A 15,498-nucleotide genomic window follows, 5' to 3' on the forward strand; every position below is an offset into this window, starting at 1 on the left:
CCTGCCTTTTCCCCTCCCCAGCATGAGATTGCGAACATTTGCGCCAAAAACCGTCCCGAATTAGAGTGCCCAGCATGCCCACGGCTAAGAGACAGAAGAAGAGCAGCGAGGCTCAAGCTACGCCGTCCACTCGATCCCAAGCCAAGGCTACCGGCGATCGCCCAACCGTTGCCGACATCGAGGGAGAGGGTGCCTTCGCTCAGCTGGCAAAGAAGCACTGGCTCAAGACAACTAGAAGCAAGAGGGCGGTCAAGGTCAAAGTCAAGAACGACGTTTTGAAACAGGAGATCTGGGATGTTTTAGAGCGCGATGGATTTCCGTATAAGTCCATTCTGACCTTGGAAAGTCTGCAAACTCTGGAGAGGTATGCTTGGTTGTCCAATACGAATATTCGACACCCTGCTAACTGGGTTCTCTCGCAGCTACCTTTGGCCTGGCTATACCGACGACTCTTCCAACTACCATGTCTTGCTGGTGGTGTTACTAGTGAATGCGAAGCGGCGCGAGCAACTCGAAGCATGGAGTATATTCGAGGACCGCCCAGACGAGTTTTCGAGTTTGTTTCGTCGAGTTTTGTCCATGACACTCGATCCAACTCTGTCGCACACAATTCGGACACACTTGCTGTCATTCCTGATATCAGCCTTCCAGAGCCTGGACTGTGCGATTGTGAGGAAGGAATGTGCGCCGCTGGTCTCCATTTCGATATGGCACAACCTTTCAACGGAGGAAATGCGCGAGGAGAAGCTTGAACAGCACGCGCATGTGAGAAAGGCCTGGCGAGCTGCAGGAAAGAGATACGATGCTGCCGACGACGCCACAAAGGCAAAGCTGCGGTTTGACCGATCTTGGTTATATACCTTGATCTTGCATTTCCTAAGTCTGATATACACAGAAAATGCCGAACCAGGTAATAAAAACTTCCATTGTACGGAGAGAGCCAACACGTACTGACTTGGGCTAGATCAAGTTCTCTATTGCGAGCGTTTAGTTGAGTTCTTGACGGACTTGCAGAGCCAGCTCCCAACCCGGAGATATGTCAACACTCTCCTGCTCGATCTCAACGTGCTGCCTGCCATGCGTCTATCCCCTATGTTTAATGATGAAGAAAACACTCTCCTGCGCGATCTGAATGCGCTTCTGCGGCACTACACATTCTTCACGATCGACGATCAGACGGGCGCACAGCTGAGCCGTACTGAAGCGTACGACAGACATTGTGCGAACCTGTCAAGGCTCCAGAAGACGTCACTGAAACACTTTAAGGACAAGCTTACAGTCCTGGCGCTGTCAAATTACGGTTCCATTGACAAGCGGGACGAGCTCTCTGGGCTGTTGGAGCCCCTTACCGACGAGGAGATTGTGAAGCTGGCGACACTACTTCGTCTTCGAACAGCGTATCCTGAATCTGTAGGTGTGAGAATTGACAGGAAGTTTGTCATCGAGACGCTGCTCTCCACCTTTGAACGGCGGAAAACATTCCAGGAGGTGGCTCGCGACATGAGTCTGGTCCCTACTGAGCAATCCTTGTTCGAGAATAATGTTATGAGGACAGACAACTACGATGGATCGCATCCATTAGCATTGCCAAAGCTGAATTTACAGTATCTGTCTGTCGGAGACTTTCTGTGGAGATCTCTTGTCTTGTACCGGGCGGAGGCTTTCTACGGTATCAGGAAAGACGTGGAATTGGCCATCCGACGTCTTCGGCCGGAGAGTCGTAGGCCCGGAGAGACAGCTTTCCAGGGCTTCTCCAAGATGGCGTTGCCAACCTCGAAGCCTTCGATTCTCGAAGTTGCCCCTCCGCGTGTTGGAGATGACAAGCCATCTTTGGTTCGAGCAGAGATCTCCATAGACGTTCGCCGCTTGAACGATGGCATCAGGCGCGAATGGGACTCGCTGAGACCAGACGACGTTGTCTTCCTCCTGTCCATCCAGGCACCGGCCGTCAACAGTATCACTAACGGAGATGGCGCACATTCGGAAGCTGAGAAGCTTGGTATCGTGTCCATTCGATCTGCTGAGATTATTCAGATTACAGACGATAAGGGCAAAGTGGTTCGCGATGGTTCAGGTCACTACGACAGTCGTCGGCGGTTTCAGTTGAGGCTAGACCCCAGGACCTATGCTGCGGATGTCGAGCGCTCATCTTCAACCCCCCCGGAAGCTTACGAGCGGATCAATGTTGTCATGCGCCGCAGCGGGAGGGAGAACAACTTCAAGCCTGTTTTGGAGTCTATCCGCAGCCTATCGCTCTCCGAAGTGCCAATTGCTTCATGGTTCCACGAAGTTTTCCTCGGCTATGGTGACCCTGCCGGCGCAACCTACAAGCAACTGCCGAACCGAATCAAGTCAATCGACTATCGCGACACCTTCCTGGACTGGCAACATCTTACGGGAAGCTTGCCTGGCAAGGTTGTTGAACCTAGAGATGACGTTTCTGGCAGCTTTGGTCCGCCTTACGTACTGGAGACCGCCGAACGACAAGCCGTTGAGCCACCATCAAAGCCTTCCAAGAAGCGCCGCCGAGGCGTCGAGCCTGCTCTCCTGGCTGATGTCGAGACCGTAAAGGTATCGACCTATAAGCCACCGAATGCAGGCCCGTACCCCGTCGACGCGCCAAAGCTGAATAAGGTACGCTTCACTCCAGCGCAGATCGAGGCAATTACATCGGGAACGCAGCCAGGACTCACTGTTATCGTGGGACCTCCCGGAACGGGCAAGACGGATGTCGCAACTCAGATCATCAACAATATCTACCACAATTTCCCTGAGCAAAAGACGCTCCTGATAGCGCACAGCAATCAAGCGCTGAACCAGTTGTTTGCGAAGATTGTAGCTCTGGACATCGACGCGCGCCATCTTCTTCGTCTTGGACATGGCGAAGAGGAGTTGTACACTGAAGGAAGTTTCAGCAAGCATGGTCGCGTGGAATCGTTCCTGGAAAACCGGGATCGATACCTGCATGAGGTGAACCGCCTGGCCGCCAGCATTGGCGCGCCAGGTGCGCACGGCAACTCTGCGGAGACGGCTGGCTACTTCAACTCTGTCTATATCGAGCCAGCCTGGACGAAGTTTACGGAAATCACCAAGGCAGAGGATACCACGGCTACTGATGTTGTCGGAGCGTTCCCCTTCCACCAGTTCTTCTCAGATGCGCCGCAGCCACTATTCCCGCCCGAGGCAGATAAGGACACTGTGCTGGATATCGCCAACGGATGCTACCGGCATATTGCGAAGATCTTCTCTGAATTGGCCGACGCGATGCCGTTTGAGATCTTGCGCCGGGACAAGGACAAAGCCAACTATCTGTTGACCAACGAAGCACGCATCATTGCCATGACGTCCACTCATGCGGCAATGAGACGCGGGGAGATTGCATCGCTTGGGTTTCACTACGACAACGTGGTCATGGAGGAAGCTGCTCAAATCACCGAGATCGAGAACTTCATCCCCTTGGCCATGCAAAAGCCGCAGAAGGGGCAGATGGGTCTGCAAAGAGTCGTGCTCTGTGGCGATCACTTCCAGAACTCTCCAGTCATCCAGAGCATGGCATTCCGCCATTACGCAAACCTTGAACAGTCGCTTTTCTCACGACTTGTTCGTCTCGGCGTCCCAACCATCAACCTCGACCAGCAAGGCAGAGCCCGCCCGTCCATCGCCAGCCTTTATCAGTGGCGGTACCCCAAGCTAGGCAACTTGCCGCACGTTGAGGCCGAAGGTGAATACCTCGCCGCAAACGCAGGCTTCAAGTACGACTATCAGTTCATCAGCGTGCCTGACTATAAGGGACGCGGAGAGACAGAACCCACCCCTCACTTCATTCAGAATCTCGGAGAAGCCGAATACGCAGTGGCCGTATACCAGTACATGCGACTGCTGGGTTACCCGGCTTCGAAAATTAGCATATTGACAACTTACGCTGGCCAGCGAGCCCTTGTGAAGGACGTCTTGGCTCATAGATGTGCTAACAAGGCGGTTTTCGGAATGCCCAAGATTGTGACAACCGTGGACAAGTATCAGGGCGAACAAAATGATTGTAAGTGTCACACCGGCCGAGAAAAATGGTTATGGCCAGGCTAACCAACGCTCTAGACATCATTTTGTCGTTGACTCGCACATCAAGGGTCGGATATCTACGTGATATTCGTCGCATGACGGTTGCGCTCTCTCGTGCTCGTCTCGGATTGTACATCCTCGGCCGTCGCGAGATCTTTGAGGCATGCTACGAGCTGCGACAAGCGTTCGAGCTGCTCCTGTCCCGCCCCGATAAACTTATGCTTGTCACCGGCGAGCTCTACCCTACGGAAAGACTTCTGACTGGCGACGTCAATGCAGAAGTGCCAGGAGAGGCGTGCATGGAGGGAGTGGAGCATCTGGGGCAGTACGTATTCGAGATGACCAAGACCAAGGTCAACCAGTTGCAAGCGGAGAGCGCGATACCCGACCATGGTGAGATGGAGGTGCAAGAGACCCAGCTGGAAGATGTAGAAGAGGTCGAAGAGGACGGGGGTGACGTTGAGGTAGAGCCTCCTGTCGAAGGGTGAGAGTGAATAACGCCGTGGCAGGCGAGGCCATAATGGAGGCCTGTTGGCCGCGACGAAACGCAGAACTTGACTTGAGTGAGGGCAAACCTGTGGGACAGCGATCCCGGTTGGCTTTTTACAGTATCTAGAGATCTGGGATGACGAGGAAATCGAGGAAACAATAATGTCCAGATGCCCATATATGCAGGACCTGACTGGCAAGATATCGACGTCGCTGAGCTGTACCCAGCACTTGCTGCAATGGGCTACTAATTAGTATGTCCTCTATCGGAATATCCCCAGTGACCACCACCGCGAGCCCGTGCACTGCTCCGAGAGTGCGAGTAAACGAAAACCATCAGGTAACCATTCTAGAATAATGGGTGGAATGTCTGACGTTGAAAGGACGACGGTTGAATGGTCCCGGCGTCTTGCTCTAAAAAAATGGAGGAGGGGTGGGTGGGATATGCCTATCGGAGCTTGGTGCACATCAAGAACTGACTTTCCTGTCCCCTTCCCTCATTGACTTCTTTAGCTGTGATGACAAGTCCGACATAGGTACTGTGTGTGCATGGCAGCGTCAAGGGAATGGAGTTCATGCACCGCGCCATCCACGAGGAGGCTTTTGGGTGCGTTAGTGCGCGTGTAGTATAGGAGTTGCAGCAGTAGCAGGATCGAAGGAAGGAAGACTAAGGGGAAGTCGAAGAAGCCTGCCCTCTGTAGCCCGGGCCAGCAAGGCCCCCCAGTAGCAGGGATTTGCACATCATGTACGGTGACGACAGCGATGCAGCGCCGCTTGCTGCAGAGTAAAGCTTTGGGCCATGGCGAGCATGCCGCGCGGACCGGGGGAGCAGCAGGTAAGAAGGAAGATTCTCAGCAGAATCGAGGGCGGCAGACGGCTGCGGCAATGACAACAGGTAGCAATGGCGCAAGTTGAGTTGAGGGCCGAGTGGCAAACGGAGAATAGGTCATGCATGTTTAAGTCCGAAGGTGTTCCTTGGCGAATTTGTTTCGCTTTATTTGGCTGTGACTGCTTGGTACATATATCGTAGGTGCGCACAACGACTGTCTGTGAAGAGCGACTCCGTGTAGCCAGAGTCGGGCGAATGGACGCTTTGCATGCTTGGATACCGGTGGAATGAGTCAACCGCAAGAGTCAGCCGGCAGGAGAGTCTGCGTGTCATGATACAGGGTACGTGGGCGACAAAGGGGGGTGGGCGCCAGGGTGTTGGGATCTTGTTTGGCATTGTGTCAGCACAGGCAGCCAGAAGGGGGGAGGGAACGGCAAAGTCTGGATGGATGATGGCGTGGCAGCGACGACAAATGCCACGATGGAATCAGCGAAAGAGGCCCAACATCGACGTGTGATTTTATGTTAGTCAATGGGTACCCACACACGTAGGAGTGTTTCTTTTTTCCTAGTCTTCGCTGGTCCATCCGCCCTCCACGCCCAAAAATAGTGCTCCCGCCTGTTAGTGCACTCGGGGACGGGGGAAGAAAGGGTGGGTGAATGAATAGGTATCGAGGTACCCAAGTTTGCTGCGATGAAAGGAGATTGCACTTGGTGTTGTGTGTGTGTGTCGTGTCCAGTGGTCGGTCCATGGGCACTTGCAGAGACAGCTCCATACTTGCCATTGGGTCTTGGGACTATCTGGATTAGCTTACGGCCGGCCTCCTTTTGAACTCGATATAGCCCCGGATCGTTCGTTGCCAGACCGTTTCTGGAGAACGACGCGTCTGACGCGTGCAAGTTTCAAGCTTATTAGTGGACACAAGAGCCCATCATACCGATACGCAAGTGTGAGAGTAAGACCCGAGAGATATTGGACAAGGGCTTGTGATATTGGAGAAAGACAGACACGGGTAAATTCAGGCGTACGGATGCGACGCGCGACAATCCACCAGTCGCGCGCCACGCCACATCACGCTCTGCCATGCAATCAATTAAATGATGGAATGTTACTACCAGGTTAATTCGCACAATCGTATCAATCCCGAGTGGAAACATCAGTGCATGTTGTCTGGACTCGCAGGGTGCTGAGGACCTTGTTTGCCCTTGTGATGAGGGGCCCTGGGAGGACAACCAGGTCCCTGGCGATAACGGGGCGGTGGCATTTCGAGAACCACAGATGATGTTCCCAGTAATCCCATCTCGGCCCCCTTCCCCCGACGCGTCGACGCGTGCGATGGGTGATTGATGGGAAAGACATGCCGGCCTATCAGACGGACGGTCTCGGGGTTCCCACACCGGTCAGGGTCACATCGAATGACCGAGGACTGGTCAGAGTGACTGAATGCAGGCAGGCCTGAACGGAACGAGTATCAGAACAAGGCAGGCTTCACTTGAGTAGCTTCACTGAGGCCAACTTACTCGGCACTCATTCTCCGCCATGGGTAGCAGCAACTCGCTGCTGATTCGCAACTACTGCTACGTAATCCGCCCCATCTGGACTTGGCAGCGGCGACCCAGAGGCGATGTCGCCGGGAGGGAGAGAGACTGGATGATGGCCGGGCTCTCGGAAGAGAGTGTATTTGGTTTTTCAGTACTGATTCGCGTGGTGGCAACTCTGTTGAGAAATGCGACCCTACGCTACTGTTACACCCAATGACTTCCGGAGCATCCAAACCAGATTTCAAATTAAATCAGTGTTGGTGGTGTGCTCAGTGGGCGAGAGGGTCGACATGCACACGAACACATGCAATCTATCCTCTGATATGGCAGCACGCAACCATTTGCGAGAGGTGTTCGCACTCGTCTGTCCCTTTCGCCTTAAAAGTGACTGACAAGGTCGCATTGCGTGTGTCTGAAGTCCAAACTTTTCCAGTAAAGGTAGGTGTACGGAGTATATACAGCGTAGTACCTAGGAAGGGGTTGGGGGATTTTTTTTTCTTTTTTTTTTGAATAATAATAATAATAATCAGGCGCACGTGTCAGCCTCTCCGTGGCGCCGGGCAACTGCAGGGATACGAGCTCGGGCAGGGTAGGGATGTTTTGGGAGGCCCTTGTCAAGCGTTGGCTTTTACTCCTTGTCGAGAAACCAGGGTCTGTTGTTTGAAACCGACATACGGAATGAATTAGATTTTTTTCTCTCCTTCTTGTCCTTCCCTCCTTTTCCGTCTCGCTCCATCTGGAGTCCCCCTCCCCCGGCTGTGGTGTTGCTGTTTCTCAGACTCGCTACGGGGTTTGCAGGCCCGTGCGCGGATGCGCCATCTTTGGCAGACGGTAGAACTTTCAATAGTCATGGCCACTATTGCAGGATGTGTGTCCCTCTTTAAAGCTGCAGGATAATGGTGGCCTATACAGGTGCCTGGCGATACGAAAGACGCCAGAGCTGCATGTTGCAGTAGTAGATGGTATAGTGACGCAGAAGACTGCTTGTGAGTTTGAGTGTCGGCTAGCTGGGAAGGGAGTCCGCGAAATCTGTGTCCGCAATGCACCTGCGACCGAGGGAAATGCTGCCAGTTTAGCAATCATGCAGCATAAACTCAACTCTACCACCTCGGGATGAATCTCGGATAAGGAGTCGAGGCTTGGCTGGGGAAAAGAAAGAGCCGCTTCCGGACCAATCGTTGATTGTTATGAGTGGCAACTGATGACTTCGATATCTGACAAGCTGGTGTGCAAGACATGGAAGACTCTCGACTCCCAAAAGTGCGTAAGGAAGACGTAGTTGACCCCGTCGACCCACCCGGTTGTTTGTAAATTCGCACACACACACAGCCTGCCGATATAGTGTACCGGAAAGGAGCCTTCTTAAAGCACCCAGGCAACCAGACAAAAGACCTAGGGCGACGCGACACCGAAGACCATGTGTAGCTTCACAACGCACCATGGGAACATGCATGGGTGCCGTATAGGGCAAGTCCAGTCGAGGACAGACAACTGACGAAGGCGACGAACAAGAAGGAAGCGAAGGGAAGAAAAAAAGAGAGGAAAAATAAATAAAACACCCACCACATTGTCGCGGAAAAAAAGGGTCCTGGGGTTTGCTGCCCAGGATGGAAATAGGAGCAAGGGTCTGTCCTTCCTCCAGCCTTTCTGTGGATACCCAAATCACATCTGCTACCACTTTGCCCTCTGCATGGACATTTCGCGTCGTTACCAGCCCGAGACTGAAGACAGACAACCCGAGGTGATAACCTGGAATGGACGTGGTGCGTGCCCCTTTTCTTCCTTTCTTTGCCGTGTATCGCCATGTACCTGAAGCTAAGGCGGTACACAATGCGCTGAGTCCGGGCCAGGTCAGAGTCAGAAATTGGGTAAAGAAAGGCATGCAAGCAAATCCGAGTCCTGGCCTGACACACCCAGCTACGTGTATCGAGAACCGGCCTCTATCTCTCGCTTGCCCACCCACAGAGCCCGGATTAGGCAGCATGTCAACGTCCTCTTGTCCTCTCTAGGGTTGGCCAGGGCGGCGAGATGGACATGCTGAAAATTGCCCTTCTTGAGCACCGGGTCGTCTTGCCGTAGGATGGCCTTCTTTCGAGGAGGCCACGAACCCAAGACATGTCACATTATTGACACACCAAATCGAGCAGAATGTCAAGTTGGGCTTTGTTCGTACCGTCTTTTGTGTGTTTCCGCTGAATGTTCCATGCCCAACAGGGCGTTGGGAATATGTGGCTGAGTGCCTGGCCCAAGAACAAATTGGAAGCTACTTTGGCCGACGCAACTCAAGACAAAGGCAATGAATGCCATGGCTCAGTCAAACGTTTTCCTCATATAGAGAGAGAGAGAGAGAGAGAGAGAGAGAGAGAGAGAGAGAGAGAGAGAGAGAGAGAGAGAGAGAGAGAGAGAGAGAGAGAGAGAGAGACCACCCGAGGGAGGACACAGATGGGTATGCATTATTCACCTTTTGCCCATCCACACTGTCGGTTGTGTGTGGTGAATGAGGGTCAGATACCGTGCTGATAAGCGAGTGCTTCGGCCAGCAACGCACTGTCATGTCCGCTAAAAGGAACGGGCTGGGGGTGCGCGTGCTGCTGGGTAGTACAGTGGATAAGCGCGGTAGGGTGTAGAGGTAGGACGGTGCCCCCCTCTGTAACTGGTAGACGGGGTCTGGGGGGCACAGTGTGTTTTTCCCTTTTTCTTTCACTTGTTCTTCTTCTTCCTATCTCTGGTATTCGATGATGGAACAGGACAGTGAACAAGAAAGTCGATTTTGCTCCTAGGACGGGATAGAAGTAAACTAATAGGTGAATGATTGGTTTTACGTGTGTGTGGGTTGGAGTGAATTAACTCCCGTCGGGGCCAGTGATGGAGTGTGGGCACAGCGCGGGCTTATGATGGGGTACTTTTACCAATGTACCTTTTTTTCTTCCCTGGGTCTTCCCTCCTACTCGCACCCACACACGCACCGCCGCACACTGCGCTCACCCAGTCAAGGTTCCACGCCATATTATCTCCTCCTCCAAATTTTTTTTGGTAGTTTCTCCTTCCAAATCTTTCCCACCACAAACACCGAAACTGGTCCAGGTGGATAATTTCTCACCAGAGACCCTTTCTACGTCAACAGTTTCTTCTGTATTTTCCCATTCAGAAGACAACTCTCACCTCCTCTGTAATACCCGCCGGTCGCAGGAACACCTTTATTTGGTTTCTTCCATAGACCGCTGCGAAGGCCGACAGACCTTGCCCCCTCCTCTCTGCGCTCTCCACCCGCCGTCGCCTAGCGATATTTCGTTGCTTTCGTCGAGGAATCCACGACCACTTCCCCTCCGCAACAACAGAAAAAAAAAATCCCTCCAACCACCGCCTTTTGGACCGAATCGATTCTCTGACCGATCTGATCCATTCTATCTTGGGATTTTTCTCTTCTTCGGCTCCGAGTTATTGACCCAGTCATTCATTCTTGAATTTCTGCGATCTGCCACGCACCCCCTCGTCGAATCTGAGATTCGGTACCCGAGCGATTGTTCTAGTTGCGACAGTTCGACTACTTTTTTGTCGACCTCTTTTCGCAACCTCGTACATCATCCGACACGGTTCCTTCATCAAACGCTATTCTTCTCACGACACGCGCTACGACGAGATTTCACATATGACTTCGACTGCCAGCCCTCAGTCCAATCCGGCGCCCAACACCTCCGCTGCGACTTCGGCTCCTTCATATGCTTCCGCTGCCGGTGCGAACAAGAAGCAAGCCTCCACGCCGCTGATTGCGACTGGATCCAACCCACCTGTGGTGGTCGGTGGCTCCTCTGCGCAAAATGCAAAGCCGTCTGCTCCGTCACCAGTAAATGGTCGTCAATCCATCACTCCTGCCGTGCCCGCTGCCCCAGCAGTCGCTCACGGCTCTTCCAACAACAACACTATGAACGGAAACGCACCCGATCACGCCCGCAAGAGCTCCGTCACTCTTAGTGCCAACGGCCCCAACAGCTTCGCTCCCAACGGCGGCCCTGTCGGTGGCTCCAAGCCCGGCATCCAGTTCGGCTACAACTCTCCCGCCGTCGCGCACAGCACTCCCCAGACCACGGCTGCTCCGATCCCCATTCCCGGATCCAACAACCAGCGCGTGCCTTCTCCTGCGCACTCTCCCTCTCCTATCCCTCAGCCCTCTGCCAGCGGCGGCCGCCCCCCCTCCGGTATGGCTCCGTCTAACGCCATGACGTTTGGCAGTCTCGGAAGCGATGGCGATGTAAGTACCAGCCGCATCAACATGCCCGGACACCGTGCTCGTGAGCCCGACACTGACATCCACTACTTGCAGCGCCACATGAGACAAGCCTCCACTCCTCAGACCCAAGCCGCTCTGCCTGCGCAGCCGGGATCGCACATTCGTCGGGAATCCGGTGTTTCTCAGCACAGCGATGCTGCTGGGCCCAACCAAGGTCCCAACCGTCAAGGTTTCCAGCCTCAGGGCGGCCGTGGTCGTGGTTTCAACCCCCACCAGCCCCCTTACAACGCCAATATGGGATTTCCCCCGAACCAACAATACCGCAACGGTCAGGGCCGTGGCGGCATGCCGCCTGCCTTCCACCCCGGAAGACCGATGCAACCCTACCCCAACTCACCTCAGCCGGCCCGAAGCCCTGCTCTGGCCCAGTCCCAGCCGGGGACCCCGAATATGCCTCCGGCGCAGATGCACCCGATGCCCATGGCTACTCCTCCTCAGTACCATTATCCGCCTCCCAATATGGCGCAACCACAAGTACATCCCCCTCCCTTTCAAGATGTTTTCATTCCGTCGACTTTGGCCCCTCCGTTCGTCCCGTCTTCCAAAAGCAAGAAGAAGAAGAATCAGTATCAGCATTTGGAGAAGTTTCCCCACAAGTCTCGATACACGGATTCTTCGTATGGCATGCCTTTTGATAACAAGCCTCGGCGCTTCAGTGAGCACGCAGGGCAGATTTGGGTCGCCTCCGACAGGCCGAGTCTGAGCTACCACACAGACTTGGGTAACCCAAACCGTGTCGAGCGGGGCCATGTGTCGTCGAACGAGTTGTCAACTTCTTCTCTTCCCTCAGACCCTCAAATTGATATTTCTCCTCAGAGCGATTACTACGAGAGATTGCTAACAAACGCAAAGCAGCAGTACGGCTACCCTCCCCAACCCACTCAGTACGACCAGTTCGGCCGACCCATGTACTACAACCAGATGGGATACATGCCTTCCCCTCCTGGTGGGCCCCCGGCTTTCCAGCCTGGCTTCGTGCCTCCTCCTTATCACCAACCTGCGCCGGCCGCTATGTCGCGCACCTCTTCTCACTCTGAGCGGCCTTCTTCCAGCACCGGCCAGCCGAGTCAGCCCGTCGTTGTCTCTGGCACCCCCCAGCCCCAGAATGCTCAAGTCAAGGCCCCGATCGTGGCTTCGTCATCTGGTAACTTTGTTCGCCCCAAAAAGAGCGCTGCCATTGTCATCAAGAACGCTGCTGGTGAGGCTGTCGACTTCAAGAGCATCAAGACTCCTTCTTCGCCTGCCCCTAGCATTCAGCAGTCCAAGACTCCTCCGATTGTAACCTCCACCCCCACCCCTCCCCCCAAGTCGGCCACGCCCTCCCATACCCGCGCCGACAGCCAGGCAACTCCCAAGACTCGTCAAGAGATCCAGGATGAGCTGAGAGCTAAAATCCAGCAGGCCAAGGGAGGAGAAGACAAGGCGAAGGAGGAGGCTGACGCTAAGGCCAAGGCCGTCGAAGAGGAGAAGAAGGCCGCCGAAGCCAAGGCTGAGGCCGAGGCCAAGGCCAAGGCTGAGGCTGAAGAGAAGGCCAAGGAAGAGGCCCGCAAGGCTGAAGAAGAGGCGGAGGCCAAGCGCAAGGCCGACGAAGAAGAGAAGGCCAAGGCCAAGGCTGCCGAGGAAGAGAAGGCGGCTGCTGAGGCAAAAGCAAAGGAAGAGGCCGAGAAGAAGGCGGCTGAGACGCCTGCTGAGCCCGCCGCTACCGAGGAAGACGAAATGGAGCGTATGATCCGCGAGATGGAGGAGGAAGACGCACGTCGTGAGAAGGAGGCTGCCGAATACAACGCGAAGAAGGCAATCGAGAAGGAGGCACAGAAGAAGGCCGAAGAGGCTAACAAGGCCACCAATGCCGCCGAGGCAGACCGCAAGCTCCGCGAGGCCGAGCGTGAGATGGAACGTCTCGAAGAGGAGAAGGAGAGAAAGCGTGCTGAGGCTGCTGGATCCTCCGTCGCCGAGCTTCTCGCAAAGACAAAGGCCGGCGTAGATGAGCCCGCCAAGGTTGGTGATGTCGCCGATAAGCTTTCCAACCTCAGCATCGGCGATTCCAAGGCCTCTACTCCCACCGAGGCTTCTGCGCCCAGGGCCACTCCCACCGAGAAACGCGGCGCCAAGCCGTCTCCCCTTAACCTGGCTCCCCTCAACACCAAGCCTGTCGAGGCGCCTCAGCCCAGTGCTGCTCTCCAGTCTTTGAAGTCTGCTCGTTTCTTGTCCGTCATGAACCAGGACTTGTACCCCTCTGGTATCAGCTCTCCCAACCCGGCCTTGAACGCCGCGGTTGCCAAGAAGGGCAAGACCTTCAAGTACGACGCTCAGTTCCTGCTGCAGTTTCAAAAGGTCTTTACCGAGCAGCCCTCCACTGAGTTCCACCAGCAGGTCAAGTCGCTGATTGGCGACAATGATGGTTCTCGCTCCGCGTCTACTCCCCGCGCTGGCTCCGGCCGCGGCGGCTCCCAGCGCGGCACCACTGCACCCGCAAACGCCATTGGTAGTTTCCGAGCTCCGTCTAACAACGTCCGAGGCACCACCTCTGCCGAGCGGTTCGCCATGGCCAACGCTGCTATGGGCTCAGGAGGAGGTCCCGTCGGCAACATGGGCACTTTCCGTTCGTTCCCCGGTCCCCAGATGGTGCGGACACCCTCCTCCTCCAACGTGGGACCCAACTCTCCCAGAACCCGTTCCGCAAGAGGAGGCGGTGGCAGCAGACGCAACGATTACAACCCCAAGGAGGCGCAGGCGGCCAAGACCATGCCTCTTACTGCGGGCATGGAGCTCAAGCCTATCACGGTTTCCGCTACTGGTTGGAAGCCTACCAGCATAGGCAAGAGCACCACTTCGGGCCCTACGCCTGGCGCCGACCACATGGATCCCGGGATGGTCCAGCGCAAGGTCAAGGCTGCTCTCAACAAGATGACCCCGGAGAAGTTCGACAAGATTGCCGACCAGATCCTCGCCATTGCCGGCCAGTCCAAGGACGAATCCGACGGTCGCACCCTCCGCCAGGTCATTCAGCTCACCTTCGAAAAGGCCACCGACGAGGCTCATTGGGCGTCCATGTACGCCAAGTTCTGCAAGCGCATGCTTGACACCATGAGCCCCGAGATTCGCGACGAGAACATCAAGGACAAGAACGGCGTTGTTGTGAGCGGTGGCGCCTTGTTCCGCAAGTACCTGCTCAACCGCTGCCAGGAGGAATTCGAGCGTGGCTGGAAGGTCAACCTGCCTACCAAGCCTGAGGATGCTGACGAAGGCAAGCCCCAGTCATCGGAGGCTGCCATGCTCTCCGACGAGTACTACATTGCCGCTGCCGCCAAGCGTCGTGGTCTCGGTCTCGTCCAATTCATTGGTGAGCTCTACAAGCTCGGCATGCTCACGGAGCGCATTATGCACGAGTGTGTCCGCAAGCTTGTCGACTACGAGGGCGTTCCCGACGAGGCTGAGATAGAGTCGCTGTCCAAGTTGCTGAGAACCATCGGTTCCAACCTTGACGCTTCGGATAAGGGTAAGGCCTTGATGAACGTCTACTTCGACCGTATCCAGCAGATGATGGATATGCCCGAGCTTGCCAGCAGATTGAAGTTCATGCTTTTGGATGTCATCGACCTCCGTAAGAAAGGCTGGGCTTCTAAGGAAGCTAACAAGGGACCCAAGACCCTCGATGAGATCCGCGCAGAGGTATGCCATTCCACACTCCCCATCAGCAAGTTCCATGCTAACAGATATGACAGGCTGAGGCAGCTGCTCTGCAGAAGGCACAGGAGAACCAGCGCGGCGGCAGCCAGCGCGGACCCGGTGGCCGCCCCAATATGGGCCGCGGTGACTCTCGCAACTTCTCGTCCGGCTACATGCAGGCCCAGTCCAACCAGGTCGGTATGGATGACCTGCGCCGCCTGAAGGGCTCTACCGGCAGGACTGCCAGCGGCAACATCTCTCTTGGCCCCACCTCCATGTTCAGCTCGCGCAGCAACAGCGGTCGCAGACTTGGACCTGGCGGCTCCCTCGGCCGACCTGGTGAGGATTCTGGAGCTTCATCCCGCACCGGAACGCCGCCCACCACCCAACACACCAACGCCTTCAGGTAAACTCTCCTGGCCCACGCTTCCGTTTTCATAGACCAAGCTGCTAACAACGAGTACAGTGCGCTCGCCAACCTGGACAGCGAAAATCCGGCTTCTCCTCCTTCGACTGCTGCCTCTCCTGCACTGTCCAAGGTTGTTCCCGACAGCACTGCTGCCGAGAGCAAATGAAGAGAGTAGCCGAGCATTTCCTTTTCCATCAAGTCATTGCATTTCAGC

The 15,498-nt window shown here is 55.2% G+C and overlaps 2 protein-coding genes across 2 annotated transcripts; both read left to right on the forward strand.

The window, feature by feature from the left end:
• Positions 1 to 74: 74 nt before the first annotated feature.
• GLRG_08440 (intron-binding protein aquarius) lies at positions 75 to 4,547 on the forward strand (the record flags this gene model as incomplete). Its single annotated transcript, XM_008099125.1, has 4 exons — positions 75 to 364; positions 423 to 910; positions 965 to 4,039; positions 4,096 to 4,547. The coding sequence occupies 4 exons, from the start codon at positions 75 to 77 to the stop codon at positions 4,545 to 4,547; spliced, it is 4,305 nt and encodes a 1,434-aa protein (XP_008097316.1).
• A 6,020-nt stretch (positions 4,548 to 10,567) lies between these two features.
• Positions 10,568 to 15,450, forward strand: GLRG_08441 (MIF4G domain-containing protein; the record flags this gene model as incomplete). The annotated part of the gene is made up of 4 exons (XM_008099126.1): positions 10,568 to 11,167; positions 11,240 to 14,878; positions 14,932 to 15,281; positions 15,342 to 15,450. 4 exons carry the CDS (start codon positions 10,568 to 10,570, stop codon positions 15,448 to 15,450), a joined length of 4,698 nt encoding a protein of 1,565 aa, XP_008097317.1.
• Positions 15,451 to 15,498: the final 48 nt, after the last annotated feature.

The sequence above is a fragment of the Colletotrichum graminicola genome (assembly GCF_000149035.1).
Source record: "Colletotrichum graminicola M1.001 genomic scaffold supercont1.39, whole genome shotgun sequence".
Taxonomy (NCBI): Eukaryota; Fungi; Ascomycota; class Sordariomycetes; order Glomerellales; family Glomerellaceae; genus Colletotrichum; species Colletotrichum graminicola.